The following is a 21,745-nucleotide window of genomic DNA, read 5'->3' on the forward strand; positions in this document are numbered from 1 at the left end:
ATCCGGGCGCCCAACACACTCCCTGGTGCCATTCAGCTGACACCAGCTGTCGGAAAAGCGGAACTGGCTGAAGAGGCCTTTGCCCCTAACCAGCATGGCCACCCTGAGGCTTCGGACTGAGGGCGGTGGAATGAGGATCACGTGAGAAGAATTCCGTTCTTTTATTGGCTTTCTCTCCTGGAAGGGCGGGATACAATGACCCAGCGGGGGCCGGCCTTAAAGGAACCGCCGCTAAGTCCGCCTGAGCTCCGCCCCCGGGGCTGGGCGGGGCCGGCGCGCGGAGGCCGCGTCCGGGGGAGCCGTGGTGACCGCCGCCGGCTGCGACGGGAGCCGGAGGGGGTTAACCGCCAAGGCGGCGGGCGGGAGAGCGCGAAGAGCGCGCGTTCGAGCCCGGCTCAGCCGACGGGGGCGCACGGGGGCGCGCGGGCTCCGGCTCAGGGATGGAGGACGCCGTGGCCGGGCCCCGGCTCCGGGCGGCGGCCGAGGCGGCCGAGTCGCGAGCGCAGCCCGGGGTGACGCTGCGGCCCTTCGTGCCGTTCTCGGGGGCGGCTGAGGCCGACGAGGGCGGCGGCGACTGGAGCTTCATCGACTGCGAGATGGAGGAGGTGGACCTGCAGGACCTGCCCAGCGCCACCATCGCCTGCCACCTGGACCCGCGCGTGTTCGTGGACGGCCTGTGCCGGGTGAGCACCGGGCCGGGCGGGCCGTCGGGCGGAGGGCGGACACTTGTTGCCCCGAGGAGGCGGCGCGGGTCCCGGCGCCCAGGTCCCGGCCGGCCCGGGGCAGCCTCTCCAGCCCGGGCTGCTGGCGGGGGGCCGAGAGGCGACCCTCAGGGATGCGGCGACGCCCCCGGCTGCCCTGCTGCGGTCCACTCCTGGCCCGGCGGCGGCGGGGGCGCGCTCCCCGAGGGTCCCGGGTCCCCGAGCACCTGCCGGGCCGCGCGCGCACCCCGCGCAGGGGCTTTGGGCGCCTCACCTTTGATGGTGGCGGGTCACCTCCTCCCGGAGACGCCCCTGCCCCCGGGTGTCTACTCGGGTGGGGAGAGTAGGGGTGGGGGGAGTGGAGTAAGGAACGGTCGAGGGATGCATTAGCACCCGGAGTGGACGGGAGCTTACACTGCCACCCCTGGGGCATGTACCGTCGCTCTGCACTTACTCATTTGGGGAAGGGGCTCCGCTCATTCATAGGGAGCAGGAAACAGACGTGGAGCGGCGACGTGACTCACTGTTCATAAATAGGACAACGTCTCTGCATTCTCAATCTGCACTATTGGAAGAAAAGCCAATGTTTGGGTGAGGATCTGCGGTTGCTCATTATCCTGTGGCTGGCCAGTTTTGGTTGAATGGTGTTGGGGGGAAGGGCCTTTAGAATAATCAGGAATCTTGCTCCCTGAAGGGGTGACATGCCACCATCGGGACACCCAGTAGGTGGGGAGCCGATTTTTAATTTTTTAAAAAATCTACCCAGTTTAGAAACTTAGGAAGCTGAGGGGGCAGGTATGAGTAATCAATAGTGGTGGCAGGGAGGAGGAATTTATTTCAAATCTGCCATTAGTGTGCAGAATAAAATTTGGACAACGAAGGCATTGCAGAATAAAGCCTGTCTTTGAGAGATATGCCTCATGAGGAGAGCAGCTGTCAAAAAAAAGTGATGCTTTCCATGCTTGGCTCTGGGTCTGCGCATACTGTCAATGAACTTGTAGTTGAAGGCTGCTGCCAAGAGGAACACCACTGTGGAACAGAGCATGGTGCGACTGTGTCCCATTTATTTGTAATTTATGTGCCCAGTCGCTTTCAGGAAGGATTTACAACGGCTGTGTGCTTAGGTAAGCTCCTGCTGCATTGTTTCCTACAGCAACGATTGTCGTAAATGCAGGGTCTCACTCATCTTATTCTAAAATCTTTTCTCTTCCTGAGGCCAAGGTCTAGCCACTGTATCAAGTCTCTTTCCTAGGGGTTCGAGGTGTTCTTTCTAATGGAGCAGGGTCGGGTCGTGTAAGGCTGTGCTTATTTGCTTGGGTGTCTAGCAGTTCACAGTTTTACGGTCTTCCCAGTAAGTGCTGGGGACATTCCTGAAATTGCTTTGTATGAAATCTTGTCCACTTTGCTAGCTGTTCATTTTAACAAATGTTTGAGACTCTGCTTGGGCCAGGCACTATTCTAGGCTCTGAGGGGACAGCAGTGAATGGAATCACAACCCTGCCTTCGGGGCTGACCTTTCTTCTGTTGGGGGCAACAGACTGTCAACAAATATTAAATATGTTAGGAGGCTATCGTGCTATAGAAACAAGTAAGGCAGAGAAGATAGGGGAGGAGGGGGTGGAGGTCCGGGAGGGGAGGGAGATTGATGTTTTACCTTACATGATCAGGGAAGAGCTTAACGACAAGGTGATATTTTTTAGCAGAAACCATGGGCTAGCGTTCAGTCCTTTTTTATTATTTTGTTGTGTATTGAATGCTTATGTCCCAGGCCCTAGTTTAGGCCCATGGGGTAGACCGGTGAACACGCTAAGCTTCCTGCTTATGCTCTAGTGGTTGAGGAGGGGTCAGATAACTGAGAAAAGTAAGTGAACAAGGTACTTCGGATTAGTGGAGACAAGTACAGTGGAGAAAGTAACACAGGATAACATGCTAGAGAGTGACCAAGGAGGGGACAGGGGCTGAGTCCTACCAGTCCTAACAGGGACATGGCAGTGGTTCGAGTTAGTGAAGAACAGATGAATTGGGGCAGGACTGAGGGAGGCAGCCGGGGGTGTTGGATCAAGGGGAGGAGGCGGTACTGCTAGAGTCCTAGGAGAGCAGCTGGCAGGCCGGCAGGAGCTGTAGAAGTGAAGGGGTGGGATTAGGATGCTAAAGCAGGAAGTGGCAGGGACCAAATACCCCCACTTGCCCTGGCTTTCTGGTCTCATTGGCGGAACCCAGCTGGCAGCCAGGAGGCCAGGGGAGCCCAAGCAGTGCAGGCCATAGGTGGGGTCAGCCTTCCAGAGCCCAGAGAAGGGTAGAGAAGGCAGCACATGGCCCTGGGGTCAGTGCAGGCAAAGAGGACATCCAGAGAGGGGTCAGCATGGGGCCACTGTAGAGTGAGTGGCCCCGGAAGGTCTCTCTGCACAGCTTGGACTTGGCTGGCAGGAGGAAGCTCCTTGCATAGGTTTTGTGTGGCCAGCGACCAGGCAGAGGGAACAGGAGAGAGCAGCAAAGACAAAAGTTCCAGGGCAGTGGTGAACTGACTATTTAGAGGGTGTGAAGGGCCCTCATGGCCATGGCCGAGTGAGAGTTGGTAGAGGGTGGCTGCAGTCGGACACAGCCGGGGAGTGGTTACATGGGGGCCTTGGCGGCCCTGGGAGGGGTTGGATGTTATTTTAACAGCAGAGCGGAGTGGAGAATGTCTCTTGGCGAAAGAGGGTGGATGGTCAAGAGAGAAAGCAAGGAGACCCCATAGGCAGCTCTCGTCTTTTGGTATCTAGGGGAGCTATGAGGGTATTCCGAATTGGGTGAGGGCATTGGAGTTGGCACCTGTCTTCTCCTCTCGGAGGGTCAAGAGCTTCAGAATGGGGGCGGGGGAGCTTTGGGTGGTATTGCTTGCCCATCTCTAAGCTCCCATAAGATGTCAAACAATTGATGAAGACACCACATTCACTGAGCTAAGGGAGTCACAGGCCCTGAAGGCAAAGAGCACTGCCATGGGGAGGGGGCAGAAATCACTTCGGGGGTCCTTTGATGAGCCTTCCAGTAAAGAGAATTTCTCCTTCAGCTAAAACCATCCCTCTAGGTGGGAAGGTGTGGCTTCTGGCAGCCTTCTTATTTTCAAGGCTATTCTCCCTCAAGGCCTGCCTGATCCCACCTTTGGGTAATATAAGGAAAATGTCCTTCTGCTTCGGGTCGGTGTGTCTGACCCCTGAGTAGGCAGACCACTCACTGCGTTGACAATGGTCCCTGTGCTGGGGGTCTGGCCATCCCCTCTCCTGAACCACTCCCTTGGAGGGTCAGCTGGGTGAGTGATGGTTAGCCCGTTAGGGTCACTAGAACGACATGCATACTGCGGACTGGGTGGCTTATGAACAACAGATGTTTATTTCTCACTGTTCTGGAAGCCAGCTTGGTCGGGGGGTGGTCCTCTTCCGGGCTGCAGTCTTCCCACTCTGTCGTGCTGTGGTAGAAGGGATGAGGGGGCTGGGGGTGGGGGGCTTTTTCATAAGGGCACTGGTCCCTTATGGCCAGAGGGCTCCACGCTCATGACCCGAACACCCCCTAAAGGCCTCACCTCCTCATACCATTACCTTCAGGGGTTAGGATGTCAACATGAGAATTTGGGGGCAACACAAACATCCAGACCATGGCAGACGGTGTGAAGGAAAAAGATGGCGCCAACTTCTTTCCCCATGTTTATTTTCTAACCACGGTCTCGAGAGAAAGACATCGATCTGAACCACCAATGCATTTGGGAATTCAGGTCAGAAGCTGTTTTCTAACCATAGCAGGTCTGATAGGTAAAGTTTGTCTTTGCTAGCTGGGTCGTCATCAGTGCTGTCAATTTATAATAAATGTGCCCATTAGATGCTTATCCAAAAAACAACTGAAACTGTATCATCATTAATTTCAAGTAATATGACTAGAGAGATTCACGCTGTTACAAATAAGTGAAAACTTATTGAAAGAAGATTATTTTCATGGCGCCTGGGTGGCTCGGTCAGTTAAGTGTCAGACTCTTGATTTAGGCTCGGGTCGTGATCTCAGGGTCCTGAGATCAAGCCCCATGTGGGGCTCTGCTCTGATGTGGAGCCTCCTTAAGATTCTCTTCCTCGCCCACCCCACTTTCTCCCTCTCTGGTATATATATATATATATATATATATATAGTAAGATGATAACTTAGCATATCCCATTACTGTTCTGTTTTTGCGAACCTATTTTTTTTTAATACACTGAGAAAGCAAAACAGTGCTTTGAACCATTAAACCATTAATTGCATGTGCTTTGGCTTATTGGCGGTCAACCATTGGTTCCCTAGAATAAAAGTGTTTATTCAGTGCTCATCAAGCTAGCCAGAAACTTAGGAGTTCTCAAATAATACTCCGTGAGTTTCCAGGCGGCGAGTATAGTACCATAGGGTAATAGAAACGAATGCCACTTTTCCCATTGTCTGAAACACGAATGCATATTTGATTGGTAGAGCTTTGCCCAAAGGCTAAGTCAGAAAATATTAATCATCAGAAAATTTACTCTTCCTTAGTGAATAAACTCAAAGACGAATGCCTGCTTAAGATTTGTGATACTGACATGCTTTTCTTTTAGTAACAGGAAATATTCTGAGAGTCATAAAAGGAGTTTGAGTGGTGCTGTTGAATGCTTTGTATCAGGGATGACCCCAGGCCAATCACAACTTAGCTGCATGGAAGAGTCCCCGGGGAGATTTAAAATTGTCCAGGCCCCGGGCCACCCTGACCAACTGTAGTCTCAGGGGCTGGAACCGCCTGGGAAGAGTCACGTAAAAAGCTCCCCGAGGTGATTCTAATTGCAAGTTGAGGTGAGGACCGACCGTTGTCCTACCTGGAAGGGGTTTTGCCTGACCAGAGGCCTTGTTGTGCCCTGGAAATATTGAATAATTGGTCAGTGGGTTCCATTTGGAGCCAGATCTGTGCCTTGATTTCCTCGAGTCTAAAATAGAGTCAGGCTCCTGGTCTGGCGCCTCCCTCCTCTGCGTGGTGTTTGACCTTGTAGCCGGAAAGCTGGATGATTGGCTGTCAGCCCTGGAGCCCGAGCCTTTGGGAGGTGACACATGAGACAAGAGCAGGTCCTTGAACATGGGGTTGCCTCCTGTGGCCTTCGCATGCATCGCCTTCCTCTGCTGCTCAGTCTCCAGCCAAATGGCAGATCCCGGACTGGTCCTCCCCAAACTCGCCTTTTGGTAGACAAGACACCATCCAGTAGTAATTGGTGGCTGAGATGTTTTAGAGGTCCAGGGTAGCAGGGCTGGTATGCATAGTTTCTGCTTACAAGATAGTAGGTACTTGGCGGTGTTTCTGCCTCTAACTGTTCCAAGTCTGTCCGTGGCCGCGTGTTGGAAAATGTGACATTCCAGCAGATCGGTAGCAGTCGAGTTCTACGGTGGTATAAAATCTGGGTGCTTTCAGGCCGTTTCACCTTTCGCCCTAGTGTCATAGGCCTGTGGTTTTTCCAACCTAAACTATGCCTAGGGGTGCCTGGGTGGCTCAGTCGTTAAGCATCTGCCTTCAGCTCAGGGCATGATCCCAGGGTCCTGGGATCGAGCCCCGCATCAGGCTCCTCCACTGGGAGCCTGCTTCTTCCTCTCCCACTCCCCCCGCTTGTGTTCCCTCTCTCGCTGGCTGTCTCTCTCTCTCTGTCAAATAAATAAATAAAATCTTTTAAAAAATAAATAAATAAATAAACAATGCCTAAAGTTGCCCCTGAAACCCCCTGAAGAGTAGAGAGACAGTAAACTGAAATGGTATGGTTTAATTTTATTTGGAAGTGTCCAGAGTGCCGTATGTTAAAAAAACAAAACAAAACAAAAAACCTTTGTGTTATATACCTGCAAAGTTTATTTGAGAATTGATCCTCTATTTCCCTAATTTTAGAATTTCTTACTCTTACATAAGAGGTTCCTTTGATCCCTCCCCATCACTCCCCACGCGAGCAAGTGTGTGGTTCCCTTCCAGCTCCATCCACCACCACCGTGGCCGCCGCCACACATCGCTCAAAGCATTTTTCCTCAGCAGCAGTAGCTGCAAATGTCATTGCCCGTAACTACAGGCTTTCCGAGCCCCAAGACATTACATAAGGGAAGAAAAAACAAATCGGCTTTGTGATAGAGCAGAATAGCTAAAGCAGAGGCTGTTAGATTCCGATTCCTGTGTTTATATTTCAGGCTGTATTCTTCCTCTCTTTCCTTGTAAAAAATGTAATCAGACGGTGGAGTGCACTCTTTGCAGCTGTGTCATTTGAGGGGGCCCGTTGGCCCTGCCCTGTGACTGCATGACTCCTGGTAAGTATCAGCTGGCTGGTACCCAGCTGTGCTGAGCACACATCAGAGGGGGTGGCAGAGAGAGACCCCCTCAGCTCGCATGGTCTATGCACCATTGTCAGGACACACGTCAAGGGCTATGGGGGGGGGGGTGCCAGTCATTTGCAATACAATTCAGTGGGGAGGGAGAATTTCTTTCTTTTGTAAATACTAATCACCACCCTAAACATGGTGACACGGACAGTAAATGACAATGCTGTGTTCTCTGAGCATTGACAGGCTATACCACAGCAAGAGGAAGTAAAAATAGCTCTTCTGCCCTCATTGGGCAAAGCAGATATGCTTTTAAAACATAACATTAAGCAAATATTAATTACCTTAACTCGAAGTCGGATGTTGGGGAAAGGGTTGGCTTTGCGTGTGGATGTCAATCATTGTGGAAATCCTTTGCTGTATTTGATTTAGTTGGCAGAGAGTGTTTTATTTATTTTTAACCTCAGAAGATTTAATTGGGGGTTAATATGCTCGTATTCCCTGTTCAAGTGCGTCCGTGGAGAGGCAATGCAGCGTGACAGCTAAGGTATGGATCTTAAGCATTCCTGTCCCGTACACGCATGCATTGTGAGGCTGAGGAAGCTGTTTGCCCCCCTGTGCCTTAGTTTCCCTGCCTGTCAAGTTGGGGGGGCGTGACAATAGCGCGTACGTATTATGACGTATATAAAGTGCTTCTCGCCGGCTAGGACAAAGTCAGTGTACAAGGTACATTAGTGTGTTTGTTACCTGCTGCTGTGGCCCACGCTAACTCAGCACTCAGTAGTCCAGAACAGGACATGTGACCACCTCCCAGCGGTTGAGGATCCTGAACCCAGGGATGCCTCAGCCTGGTGCCAGTCTCTCTCTTTCTCTCTCTCTCTCTCTCTCTCTCTCTCTCTCTCTCTCTCTCGCAGTCTGCAGGAGAGCATCAGCTGAGCTCCCGGCTGAAAGCCGCCCTGGAGTGCTCCCAGGCTCACTCACTGGCGGCAGCAGGACGGCATTGCTGGTGGGCTGGGGGGCCGAGGACGTCACTCCCGTGGTGGCCGCCCTGCCACGGGGACCTCTCCGTAGGGCAGCCCCCGACCTGGCCGCTGGCTTCCCTCGGAGCCAGTGAGGAAGGACGTGGGAGAGGCAGGGGATCTCAGAGGGAAGTCCCACCACTTGGGTTCCGTTCACGAGAAGTGAGGTGGCGAGGCTGATCACACTCAAGGGGCAGGGGGCAGACACCTCAACAGGACCCAGGGAGGTGGTCGCCAGGGCCATCTCGGGCTGCCGGCCGCAGGAGCTGTTTATTAGTACATTTTTTTCTGTATAAACTCTTTTGACTTCCTGGGGCAGCAGACATTCACAAGTGTTCATTAAGGTATTTTCTAATCTGATTTTTTTAGATTCAACCCTAGAAAAGTTTTATTCCGCACAGTTTTAGACCGCACCACTGAACATAAAATTCCTCATGGATAGGATTAGAGCTAGGTTATTAAGTTCCTAAAGTAGCAAAAGCTGTTAGCCAGTACATTTCTGAAGGAAGAGCTTGGGAAACTAGATCCATTTACTTTGGGAAGACTCGGTATTTTTCCTTTCGGTACTAATTTCAGCAGGTGCAGTATGAAACTCCCAGGTGAGGTCCTAATCAACGCCATAGTACAAGTATTTGAGGTTGGCCTGAATTCAGATTTAAGAGATGAAAATGTTACTTAATTCAGAGAGCCGAGTCTGGATTTTTCTTTCACTCCATGTAACAGTAGCTTGTTTTCCTTCCCACCTTGATATTTCTTGTTCCACTTTCTGCTTTATTTTAAAGATAATAAAATAGTTCCCACTCATTAATGTGAAATGCCTTATGGGTAACCTTTCTCTTTTCATCCTCTTATTAGAACTCTATGCAATAGGTACTCTTACCATCCCCATTCCACAGATGTGGAAACGGAGGCCAGCAGAGGCCCAGAGCCAGGAAGTGCCGGTCCTGGGGTTCAGACCTTGTTTTAGCCAACTCCAGAGCCTGTGCGGTAATCATCTTACAGCGGGCAGTAATGCACATGAATTTTTCATATCTTTCACATCTTATTGAAACCCCAGGGCAGCTCTGTGAAGAAAGTATTTTTATCCACAGGAAACTGAGGTTCAGATGAGTTACAGCTCTGTTCTTCTTACAGCCATTTATTTATACTTCATGGATGTAGCCAAGTACATCAGGGACAGCCCTGGCCGTGTTCTTGTGCTCCAGCAGAAGGCCGGGCCGGGGCCCTGGAGCCAGCTAGACCGGGATTGGAATCCTGGCTCCATCCCTTCACTCATTCATTCATTCATTCATTCATTCATTCAATGAGTATTTACTGGGCACCTGTTCTGAGCACTGCTGGTTGCAGAACTAGCCACAGGGTCCCACGCGAGACTCTGCAGGCCCGGCCTCCCCAGCTACAGAAGGAAGACAGTGACCCCTACCCCGCAGTCACGGTGACGTCAGCATGAGGGAGCACATGGTGAGTGACAGACACCATCCCTCCCTTCATGGGGCTCACAAGCTAGCAGCAAAGACATGAAATTGCATTTTTAAGTTGTGTGTGTTATGGTAAATATAACCAAGGAGCTTGGGAGAGCCATAAAAACTATGAGTCCTTGAACCAGTTATCCAGCCAGATCTCCACTGCTTCATCTCTAAAGTGAGCAGGTCGAGTTGGATCATCGGCCCTCACATCCACAGGGCTCTGCAGTGGTCCATCGGTGGAACATGGCCCGTTTGCCCCTTGCTCCCGGCATCCCCCACATGTTAAATCAGACTTTTCCAAGTAGGAAGTTGCTCAAGAAGAGAATGTCTCTAGCGTGAATCCAGCTCTCTTCCACCCAATTTTCTAGTCTTCCACCTGTGGGGGGGACAGAACTTGACCTCCGCCCATCCTCAGTTTTCAGCTGCGGCTCTCTAACAAAAAGATTAACAAGAGAAAAACAGTTACTAAAGTGTGCGGTGCACATCACAAGGGAGAAACCTCAGCGAGATGTAACTCAGCTTATAAATCCTCTTGAACAAAGAACAGCACGTTTGTAGAGAAACGACGGGGCGGAGAAAAGCCATCTCAGGCTTCGAAGGGCAGCTGAGTGCAGGAAGGTAAATACGTGGGAGGAAGCTAATGGAGTAAGATTGTCTGCAGATTCCCCCGGTGCCTTCTCTGGGCTGATAGAGTCTGGAGTCCTCTCCAGTAAAAGAAGAATTTATATCCTGCCTTAAGGCAGAAAAATGGGGAGAAGATAGGTTTTTTTCTGCCTGTACTCTTAATTGCCTTCAGCTCAAAATAACTTTTATGTTAAAAAGGGGTATTTTGAGGTGACATATTCTGGTTCCTTCATACCCATACTCCTGCCTCCTGTTCCTGTACTGGTCAGTGGGAGGCCTGTCTGCTAGTTTGTAGCCAGAGAGGAGGAACATTTCAGTCCTTTGGAAATTTCTGTAGAGCCGACCTGAAAAGACACCTGTGTCAGAGAGCGTTTCACTGACTCCAGCATCAGTTCTGTCCAGTTAGCATTGGAGGGTTTGCTGAAGATAGCCTCCCAAAGCCAGAACACTCAGAGGACATGTGTGTTTAAAAAGTCTCGTTTACTGGGGACTTTTCCAAATCCCCTGATGGCTATTACTTATTGATAAGGTAATAGTATGTACCATTTGCATGTCTGATTTGTGCCTATTACCCCAGGAAAGTTATTAGTAGTACCCCCTTTGACCCTTAAGTTTGGATGATAAATTATATAATAAGTAATTTTGTGTATATATATATATATGTATGTGTATATATATATATATAATTATAATAAATTAATGATTAGCCCCCTATTTATTTAGCACCATTTGTTCGAAATATATTATGTACATCATTTAATCCTTCTTACAGCCTTCTAAAATAAATACCGTATTTGCCTGTTTTATAGAAGAAGAAAGCTTCTTCCCCCTTCGCAAAACTATCAGCACATAGAATCCATGGCAACAGGACATCAGACTGTGGGCACAGAACCAGGGCAGGAAGGGCCCTGAGGCGCACACCTTGCATTTCTCCAGGGAGGAATCAAGGCTCAGAGAGGGGATGAAGTGTCCTCAGGGGTGCTCCCTGGATATCGGCTAGCACTAGAACAGGTCTTCCTGCCCTCTGCCCGCTGGTTTTTATACTGCTCATTTAATTCTCTGCAAAATAATGTCATCCCCTCTCCCACTACCGCCCCACCTTAAAGAACCCAGAGCATGCAAATAATGAGGAGGACAGCTAGAGTCAAGTCAGCCAGGACAGGGGGCTGCCAAAGAGAGATCTTTGCCCCAGAGCTGATCCCACGCTGTTCAAAAAATACCAGCACTGGCCACCAGGGGACAGTAACTTCGCGTATGTTCTGTGGCGGAGCCTGACTGTTGACTTAGACTTTAATTCAGGCATCCACACAGAAAGTGCATTTTCAGCAGGAAGAAGTCACGCCTGTGCTGCCAAAGAAGCTATTTAAAGATAAGTTTGTAGTTGAAACTTTCAAGTGGAAAGACACCTCCTCCCCTTCCCGTAGAAGACCAAGGTTGTGGGAGAATCACCTCCTGAGTAGTCCCTTCCTTACTGCCTGGCAACACTATGGCCTTTGGAACAGGAAGCACACCGTGTGTGTTCACCTACAGCGATGGTCTTCTTACTCCAACCACGCCTGGGCCCAGTTTGTGACTTCCTCTGCTCCATGCTTTGATTTGCAATTTGTTGGGACTATGACTCAAATTATCAGCGTAAAGAAATACAAAGGGCACTCACTCAGACGAAATAAGCACCATTTCAGAGATAGTGAGAGTTTTCTGAGCTGGTTGCTACATAGACTATTTTTAAATTTTTTTTTTTTTTTTTTTTTTTGAGAGAGAGAGAGAATGAGAATCTTAAGCAGGCCCCACCCCCAGCTCAGAGCCTGATGCTGGGCTCGATCTCATAACCCTGAGATCATGACCTGAGCTGAAATCAAGAGTCCGACGCTTAACCAACTGAGCCAGCCAGGCTACCCTACATAGACTACTTGTAAAAGGTAAAACAGATAGGTCCCAGACCTGCATGGTAGGAAGTTCTTTCTCATGGGAGACCCTGTCCTGGGATGATTCCAGAATTACCGACTGCTCAGGCCATGTGGTGACCATGTTCTGGGCTAGCGTGGGGATTCTTGGGAACTCAGGCAGATCCTGGCTGTGCCCACACACCTGTCTTCGTGTCCTAAGCTGCAGATCTTGGACGGTGATGGAGACCACTTCAGGTCTGGGTCAGTATTCCTAAACTGCTTTGCAGCCCCTAAAAACAGATCACCCATCAGAAAAATCCACTAGGTTGCCTACAGTGGGTGAGTGGTCTGGAAGACACTTGCAGATGTTTGGCAACATCAGGGTTGGTTTCTATCTGTATCTCTGTTTCTAGCAGAGCTGAACCTAAGATGTAGCCTTCCAGCCCAACCACCTGTTCATCCGACAGAATGTTTCCAGAACGTTTTTATTTTTCAAATCAATTCTGAATTTGTGTATTTCTTTGAAGTAGTCAGTGAATTTGCAGGGGACTAACACTTTGACCCTAATTTGCTCTGTCCTGTCAAATATTTATTCTTGATGAATACTGGGAAACACTATTAATGGACAAGATCCATTGTACCTCCACATTTTGGGTATTTCAGTTCCCTAGAGCAAGCTGGGGAAAATGACCTGGTCCTCAGCATGGTGAGTCTGCCCTAGACTGTGGCGTGAGCGAGGTGGGCTGGCAGGTAGGGAGGTTATCTGCTGGCTGGAGAGGGTTATTGTGCCGGGGATAGAATGGAGGTTACGTGCTCCCTTAGCAGCCCAGGGCTGTGGCTGAGATTCTGAGCTTCCTCTTCCGTCTGTGAAAGGAGGGCGAGGTGGTGCGTTCCCTTTGCCTGGATACTGTGAGGATTAAATAAGTGTCTGGGATGGCTTCTGATGGCAGAAGATACTCCAGAATATGTGTGTAGTCTTTACCAAGGAGCCCGTTTTAACGGCAATGAAGATATCTTTAGACCATGTTGTATATTGGATTGCCATTTAATTTTTGTTTGTTCGTTTATTTCCTTTTCATGTATTTCCTTTTCCTCCTTCCTTTCCTCTGCTGGATAGCATGAGGGCCACCTTGGCAGGACCACCTCCTTGCAGGTTCCCCTGCTGCTTATCATTCATCTTTCTTCCGTGGCTCGGCCGAGGGTGGAAATGTGCACATCATACCCATAAGTGCCCACCCTCTTCTACAGACAAACACCGACCTTGCTTTGGCAGCATGCATGGTAAAAGGTGTTACGATGTTGAGGTTATAGGAGGGTGAGCCCCAAAGCCAAGTGAGCCTGAATTCCAGTCCCAGCTCTATCAGCAACGGCTGTGTGACCTTGGACGAGTAACTTTTCTGTGCTTTGGTCTCTCCGTTTTTAAACTGGGTAATCCAAGTACCTACCTCACGGGGTTGTGAACATAGGGAACATGGGCAGGCCACCCCAAAATGTGCCAGGTTGGCCTGTTGGGTTATTTTAAATAGCAGTTATGTAAGAGCCAGCCTGTGCAGGAAGGACACTCCTACCCTCCTCTGTCCCCCTGAAAGCAGGAAATAAGCCTCCCCTGCGGAAGGTGCCCTCCCTGTACCAGGAGGTGAAGACACAGCCTTATCACCAGAATTAATTCAGGGCCAAGAAAGCTATATAAATAACCCTGTTACTTTTTACTAGCTTACAACCCCAGCCCAGATTTGGGTTAGAATTCCTTACTAATTGAAGCCCTCAAAGTTGTCTTCTTTGTCCTGTCACTTCCTTACACATTTATTGTCTCTTTGTCTAAAAAGCATAACAACTGCCTGCCTTGGTCATTTCTTTGAGTCTCAATTTCATTATTGGGCTTCTGTGCACACATAGTAAAACTTCATGTTTTAATTTTTTCTCCTGTTAATCTATCTCACGTCGGCTTAATTTTTAGTCCAGCTGGAAGACCTTAAAAGGTAGAGGAAGAATTGTTCCTTCCCTAAATAAGGATGAGAGGAAAGCATACAAATTGTTAACCTTAAAAACAAAACTGTCAGTATTATATGTCCCTGTACGTCAATTTAAAAAATAAACAGTCGTCTCTAGGTAACTAAAAATTTAAAAAAGGAAAATAAAGCTATTAGCGCTTTTACCAGCAAAAATGGGTTTATTCAGGAAAGCAGAATTGCAATCCCAGACAGTCAAGCTATGGCAACACTACAGGCAAGTCTGGTGAACAAAGCAGAGGGATATTCTATCATGGAAGGAAGGGGGAGTTGGGAGGGCCCAGTAAACAAAAAAAATCCATTGGCCTGACCTGGGAGTTCAAGTGTAGTGGCTTCTCATTGGCTGAGCTGTGACTGTCTCTCAGTGCCTGGGCTCCGACTGTCTCTCATTGGCTGAGCTGTTGTTGCTGGGAGAGGAGAAAACCCTCCTTCTTCCTGTGGGGTGAAAAAGTAGTATCCTTGTGCAATGTGCCTCTCTCCCTGCAATTGACAAAAGGTAGGGTGTTAGCTCCCCCTACTTCTGGCTTCCCATCCTAGTGAGGTTTTCCGTTACTAATTTTCACAAAATAAAGGGCTAACAATAATACCAGACTCCAAGTAAGTGTTTAGTACTTGTTAGCAATCTCATTAAAATCATTATTAAAATGCAAATATTAAAGTGTCTGTTGCTCACTACCATTTATCCTGTACCTGGGATGGTGCCTGCCACGTAGTGGGCACTTCATAAATGTTAAGCGCAGCAGTAGAAGTAAAACACGTACAAATGAAAGTATTGCTCTTTTCAGTCCATTAAATATTAAGCCTATTTTCCCGGGAGTTTCCGACACATGTGAGCACACGTATGAAATTAACAGGCTGAGGTGTTGCCGAACGTAGCCAGATATGTCACACCAGAATATTAAAATGGCTTGTCAGCACTTGTAAATGCTTAGATAAAGCATGTTTTCACATGAAATGAGCTCTGCTACAAAGTTGAAAACAACCTAAGAAACTAAACACTTTGTAAAAATAAATCTCAAATAAGACAATGGATGTAAAAACCATTAACTCTAAAGCATAAAATCATTAATGCTGATGATAAGAAATCCTAGGCTTCCTGGCAGAATTTAAAAAAAATCTGTAATTTGGAAAAATAAATAGCATGTTTGCTGGGGAGGCTTTCCCTCTCTCTTGCCCTCTATCTCTTCTTCCTTTTTCCCCTCTTCTCCTTCCCTCTCTCCCTTCTCTTTCATCATTCTTAGAATGCCTTTGAGGAGACAGACACATCTTTTCAGAAATTCACTGTCCTCTGCTAACTCTCCATTTACTGCACCAGCCAGCTTCTAGCACCCTTGATAGAAGGTGGCTGGTCATTCCTTGCCAAATCTTGTCCCTAAAAGGGCAAAATCAGCTTGTGATCTTATCTCTGAAAGCTGCCCTGGTTTCCATTAGATCGTGCCAGGAAAGATGACCTTCTGTAATGAAATGCATGCTGTCTGCTCAGTACTCAGTGGCCTGCTGTGCTTTTAATTAAATGAACCAATCTTTAAAAACTTTATTGTTATCCCCACAGCAGCATGTCACCCACCAGTCTGTCCCCAGTTCCAGTAATTCCAGATGATTACATCATAGGGCGGCACAGTGGGGACCCAGGGTTGGGCTTCAGCACTGTAGGACTGGGCTCATACTACTTAGAGCCAGCTCTCTGGGCTTCTGGTCTAGGATAACTCACCCCTTATCCTTCTAGCCGGAGAGCCCTGCCATCATAAGCTGGCTTTAGCGAAGAGTTTACATACCGTTGTGTTAGGTCCACCGTGTGCTGGGGGAGTGGTATTTAATGGCATCAGGGAGAACTTTCTGAAGGGCAAAGCTCAGAATAAGTACATTTGCTGAGCGCCAACCATGGGTTATTGCATTTGTCTAGACTGCTGCTTGATTTGAAGAGTAATTCATTCTAAAAGTAATATTTGGGGGGCACTGGGTGGCTCAATCGGTTGGGTGTTTTGCCTTTGGCTCAGGTCATGATATTTGGGTCCTGGGATCAAGCCCTGTGTCAGGCTCCCTGCTCAGCCGGGAGTTTGCGTCTCCCTCTCCCTCTGCCTCTCCCCCCACCCCCCACCCCCGCTCATGCTCTCTCTCTGTCATAAATAAATAAAATCTTTTAAAATAAATAAATGTAATATTTGGTTTTAAAAATGAACAAAAGCATTTACTAAAAATTCCCCAGCCTCTTCTCTCAACCTGTTTCTTAGAAATAGCCTCTGCTGATGGGGCGCCTCGGTGGCTCAGTCCTTAAGCGTCTGCCTTCGGCTCAGAGCCTGATCCCAGGGTCCTGGGATCCAGCCTGGCATCGGGCTCCTACTCAGCAGGAAGCCTGCTTCTCCCTCTCTGGCTCTCCTGCTTGTGTTCCCTCTCTCGCTGTGTCTCTTTCTCTGTCAAATAAACAAATAAAAATCTTAAAAACAAAAAAAAAGAAAAGAAATAGCCTCTGTTGAGTTTTATGTGTACTGTTTCATGCATGTTCTATGCATGGATAAACATGTATGTGGTATATAAAGAGATAAATGCAACTAAATATATACCATGTATATATATTTATATAGTATCATACTATACACACTCTTTTGCCACTTTTTAAAATATTTTGGACATCTTTCCAATAACTCCATGCATTTCTTTGGATGACCACATAGCATTTCATTATAAGGATGTAACATTTAACCAGCAATTCCTTTTGATAAACATTTAGGTTGTTTTCCAGGATTTTTTCCCCCTATTATAAACATTATTGCAAGCAGCTCCTTATACATATATCTTTGTTTACTTCTGTAAATATGTATGTGGGTTACATTTCTAGAAGTAGAATTTCTCAATCAGAGGGTATAATGATTTTGCATATTGATAGATACTGCCAGTTTGCTCTCCAAAATGTTTATACAAATATATATTTCCCCCTGCATAAAACTTCCTCTCTCCCCACATTCTGGCCCACAAAGGGGGTCATAAATCCTTTTCGATCAATGCCAAGATCATTCAGAGGTGAAAAATAGTTTCTCTTTGTTTGAATTTGTTTTTCCTTAATTTGGAACAAGGTTGACCCTCTTTCATGCTTATTGATCATTTGTTTCTGTTGTTGTTGTTGTTCTGTAAATTGATTGTTTATATCTTTTGTTACTTTTCTGGTAAATTTTTGGACTGTACTTATGAATTTGTAAGAATTTCCTGTATATTAAAGGAATTGGCATTTTATCACATATATTGCAGACATTTCCCCCAGTTTGCCATTTGACTTTATGTACTTTTTATCCCCCAGTAATATTTACTCTTTTCATCTGTAGTAGCGACGTAGAAATTTTGCCTTTTGGTCTTCTGGGTTTGTCTCATGCCTACAGAGTCCTTTCCTGGGCCACGATGTATAAGACTATGTTTTTTTCTAGTACATCTATGTTTTGTTTTTGATGTTTGCCTTTAATTCATTAGACATTTTGGTATAAGGAGTAAGGTAGGTTTCTGGTTTTCTTTTTTGCATGTTACCTGTGAGTTCCAAGTCCTACAGATTTGAAATACACCCGGGTGGCCAAATATACTGGAATCAGGGCTCTGCTGGGAATCTTTTTGTCCGTTTTGGAACCAGTTTAATGCTAGTGTACTGACTGTGGCCTTACGTGGCAGCCTTATTTAACAATCAGTGCGTCTGTTCTCCCCCATTCTTCTCTCTCAGTATTTATTTTCCTGGCCAGTTTCATTTGCTTATTCTTGTCCATGAACTTTAGAAGCATTCAGTCTGTCACATTCAAACTATCCTCTACCCCCTATGAATAACGACATAAGAAATGCAACAACGAAACCTGTTGGTATTTTGTGAGATCGCTTTGGGTTTATAGTTACTTAGGGAATATTGGCATCTTTTAATATTATGTTTCGATAATGTTCCACTTATTTGGGCCATCTATATGCTACCAATATATGCCATTGTCTCCATATAGATCCTGTCTGTTGTCTTTAGTTTGTATTCATGTTTTAGATTCTTGGGTATAAATATTTTTTACGTAAATTTAAGAAATGTGTTAAAATATGGATGGGAGTTAAGATGGCGGAGGAGTAGGGGACCCCTTTTTCAGGCGGTCCCCTGAGTCGAGCTGGATAGGTACCAGACCAGCCTGAACATCCACGGAATCAGCCTGAGACGCAGGAAGATACATCTGGATCTCTACAAATGAACATCTCCAGTGCTGAATATTGAGGTACGAAGCGGGGAGCCGTGAAACCACGCACAGATATCAGAAGATAAACAGAAGGGGGAGGGAGCCTCCGCGTTCGGGCGCCAGGAAGCGGTAGCCATCTGCACCGGGGAGCGGGTGGACTCGCGGACCGGCACCCGTGAGAGAACAGACTGAGACCATGAGCGGGGAGCCGCGTGCCACCAGACTGAAATGGAGCTCCGGGAGTGCGCGGGGGCGGCTGGCGGTGTTAGAAACACAAAGGACAGAGACACGCCGGCCCTGGAAGTGAGGGCTGGGACGCCGGGTGTGGGACGCACGTCCCAGGACGCTGCAGGGTTGAGCAGCACCAACAGAAACAGAGTTAAAGTGGCCAGAACATCAGTGGAGAATGGTCCGCGATCCCTCTGTTCTGAGACAGAGGCTGAGATTCAGCCACTGCTGCTCTGACTCTCAGAAGAGGCACAGCAAACAGCCAGGGAAAGCCGCCAGAGAACAAAAGCCTGGAAACACCGGCTCACAGCGTGCCCATCCCCATCCCCCCTCACAGGGGACAGGGAGACTCTACCCAAACAGGGTTGCCTGAGTATCGGCGCAGCAGGCCCCTCCCCCAGAAGGCAGGCTGAAAAATCAAGAAGCCCACATCCCTAAGATCCCTATAAAACAAGGGCACACGGCCTGGGTCCCGGTCAATAATTTGGGCTCTGGACAATCCCGCAACCTCTCCTCATCAGAATGACGAGAAGGAGAAATCCCTCCCAGCAAAGAAAAGACAATGAGTCTGTGGCCTCTGCCACAGCACTAATGGATATGGATATAACCAAATTATCAGAAATGGAATTCAGAGTAACAATGGTCAAGATGATATGTAGACTTGAAAAAAGTATTAATGAAAATGTTAATGACAATATAGAATCCCTAAGGGCAGAAATGAGAGTGAATTTGGCAGAAATTAAAAATTCTATGAGCCAAATGCAGTCAACACTAGAGGCTCTGACGGCCAGGGTGAATGAGACAGAAGAACGAATCGGCGAATTGGAGGATGGGTTAGTAGAAGAAAAAACTAAAATAGAATCTGGACTCAAAAAAATCCATGCACAGGAATGTAGGTTATGGGAGATTACTGACGCAATGAAACGTTCCAATATCAGAATCATCGGCATCCCCGAGGGGGTGGAGAAAAACAGAGGTCTAGAAGAGATATTTGAACAAATTGTAGCTGAAAACTTCCCTAATCTAGCAAGGGAAACAAACATTCATGTCCAAGAGGCAGAGAGGACCCCTCCCAAGCTCAACCACGACAAACCTACGCCACGTCACGTCATAGTGCATTTCGCAAATATTAGATCCAAGGATACAGTATTGAAAGCGGCCAGGGCAAAGAAATTTCTCACGTACCAAGGCAAAGGTATCAGAATTACGTCAGACCTGTCTACACAGACCTGGAATGAGAGAAAGGGTGGCATTTTTAAAGCTCTTTCAGAGAAAAACATGCAGCCAAGCATCCTCTATCCAGCTAGGCTGTCATTCAGAATGGATGGAGAAATAAAGACCTTCCAGAATCGCCAGTCATTGACCAATTTCGTAACCACGAAACCAGCCCTACAGGAGATATTAAGGGGGGTTCTATAAAACTAAAAAGGCCCCAAGAGTGATACAGAACAGAAAGTCACAATCTATAGAAACAAAGACTTTACTGGCAACATGGCATCATTAAAATCATCTCTCTCAATAATCAGTCTCAATGTAAATGGCCTAAATGCTCCCATAAAACGCTAGAGGGTTGCAGATTGGATAAAAAGACATGACCCATCCATTTGCTGTCTACAAGAGACTCATTTTGAACCTAAAGATACATTCAGACTGAAAGTAAAGGGATGGAATACCATCTTTCACGCCAATGGACCTCAAAAGAAAGCTGGGGTAGCAATTCTCATATCAGACAGATTGGATTTTAAACTAAAGACTACAGTTAGAGACACAGAAAGGCACTATATTATTCTTAAAGGATGTATCCAACAAGTGGATATGACAATTATAAATATATATGCCCCCAACAGGGGAGCAGCAAGATACACAAGCCAACTCTTAACCAGAATAAAGAGACATATAGCTAAAAATACGGTAATAGTAGGGGACCTCAACACTCCACTATCAGCAATAGACAGAGCACCGGAGCAGAAAACTAACATAGATACAAGAGCTTTGAATGCCATACTCGACGAGTTGAACCTCATAGATATATATAGAACACTACACCCCAGAACCAAAGAATACTCATTCTATTCTAATGCCCATGGAACATTCTCAAGAATAGACCATGTTCTGGGACACAAAACAGGTCTCAACCGATACCAAAAGACTGAAATTATCCCCTGCATATTCTCAGACCACAACGCTCTGAAATTGGAACGCAATCACAAGGAAAAATTTGGAAGAAACTCAAACACTTGGAGACTAAGAACCATCCTGCTCAGGAATGACTCAATAAACCAGGAAATCAAAAATCAATTTAAACAATTTATGGTGATCAACGAGAATGAAAACAAAACGGTCCAAAACCTATGGGATACTGCAAAGGCAGTCCTAAGGGGGAAATACATAGCCATCCAAGCCTCACTCAAAAGAATAGAAAAATCTAAAATGCAGTTTTTATATTCTCACCTCAAGAAGCTGGAACAGCAACAGGGGGACAGACCTAATCCGCTCACGAGGAAGCAGTTGACCAAGATTAGAGCAGAAATCAATGAATTAGAAACCAGAAGTACAGCAGAGCAGATCAACAGGACTAGAAGCTGGTTCTTTGAGAGAATCAATAAAATTGACAAACTGCTGGCAAGACTTATCCAAAAGAATAGAGAAAGGACCCAAATTAATAAAATTATGAATGAAAAAGGAGAGGTCACGACCAACACCAATGAAATTGGAAAGATTACTAGAAACTTTTATCAACAGCTATATGCCAATAAATTAAGCAGTCTGGAAGGGATGGAGGCCTTCCTGGAAACCTATAAACTACCAAGACTGAAACAGGAAGAAATTGATTTTTTAAACAGGCCAATTAATTATGAAGAGATTGAGTCAGTGATAAACAACCTTCCAAATAACAAAACTCCAGGCCCGGACGGTTTTCCTGGGGAATTCTACCAAACATTCAAAGAAGAAATAATACCTATTCTCCTAAATCTATTTCAAAAAATAGAAACAGAAGGAAAGCTAACAAACTCATTCTATGAGGCCAATATTACCTTGATCCCCAAACCAGGCAAAGACCCCATCAAAAAGGAGAATTACAGACCAATTTCCTAATGAATATGGGCCTTAAAATCCTCAACAAGATCCTGGCTAATAGAATCCAACAGTACATTAAAAGGATTATCCATCATGACCAAGTGGGATTCATACCTGGGATGCAAGCGTGGTTCAACATTCGCAAATTGATCAGCGTGATACATCATATCAACAAGAAAAGACTCAGGAACCATATGATCCTCTCAATTGATGCAGAAAAAGCATTTGACAAATTACA

At 47.0% G+C, this 21,745-nt stretch overlaps 1 protein-coding gene across 1 annotated transcript in view; it reads left to right on the forward strand.

Moving 5' to 3' along the window:
• The first annotated feature begins 334 nt into the window (after window positions 1-334).
• The window catches only part of RCAN1 (regulator of calcineurin 1), a 102,844-nt gene continuing 81,433 nt past the window's right edge, over window positions 335-21,745 (forward strand). Inside the window, exon 1 of the mRNA XM_040620993.1 lies at window positions 335-683. Within this exon, the coding sequence (XP_040476927.1) occupies window positions 441-683 (243 nt within the window). The 5' untranslated portion in view covers window positions 335-440. The remainder of the gene's footprint in view (window positions 684-21,745) is intronic.

The sequence above is a fragment of the Ursus maritimus genome, unplaced genomic scaffold, assembly GCF_017311325.1.
Source record: "Ursus maritimus isolate PB19 unplaced genomic scaffold, ASM1731132v1 scaffold_4, whole genome shotgun sequence".
NCBI classification, from domain to species: Eukaryota; Metazoa; Chordata; class Mammalia; order Carnivora; family Ursidae; genus Ursus; species Ursus maritimus.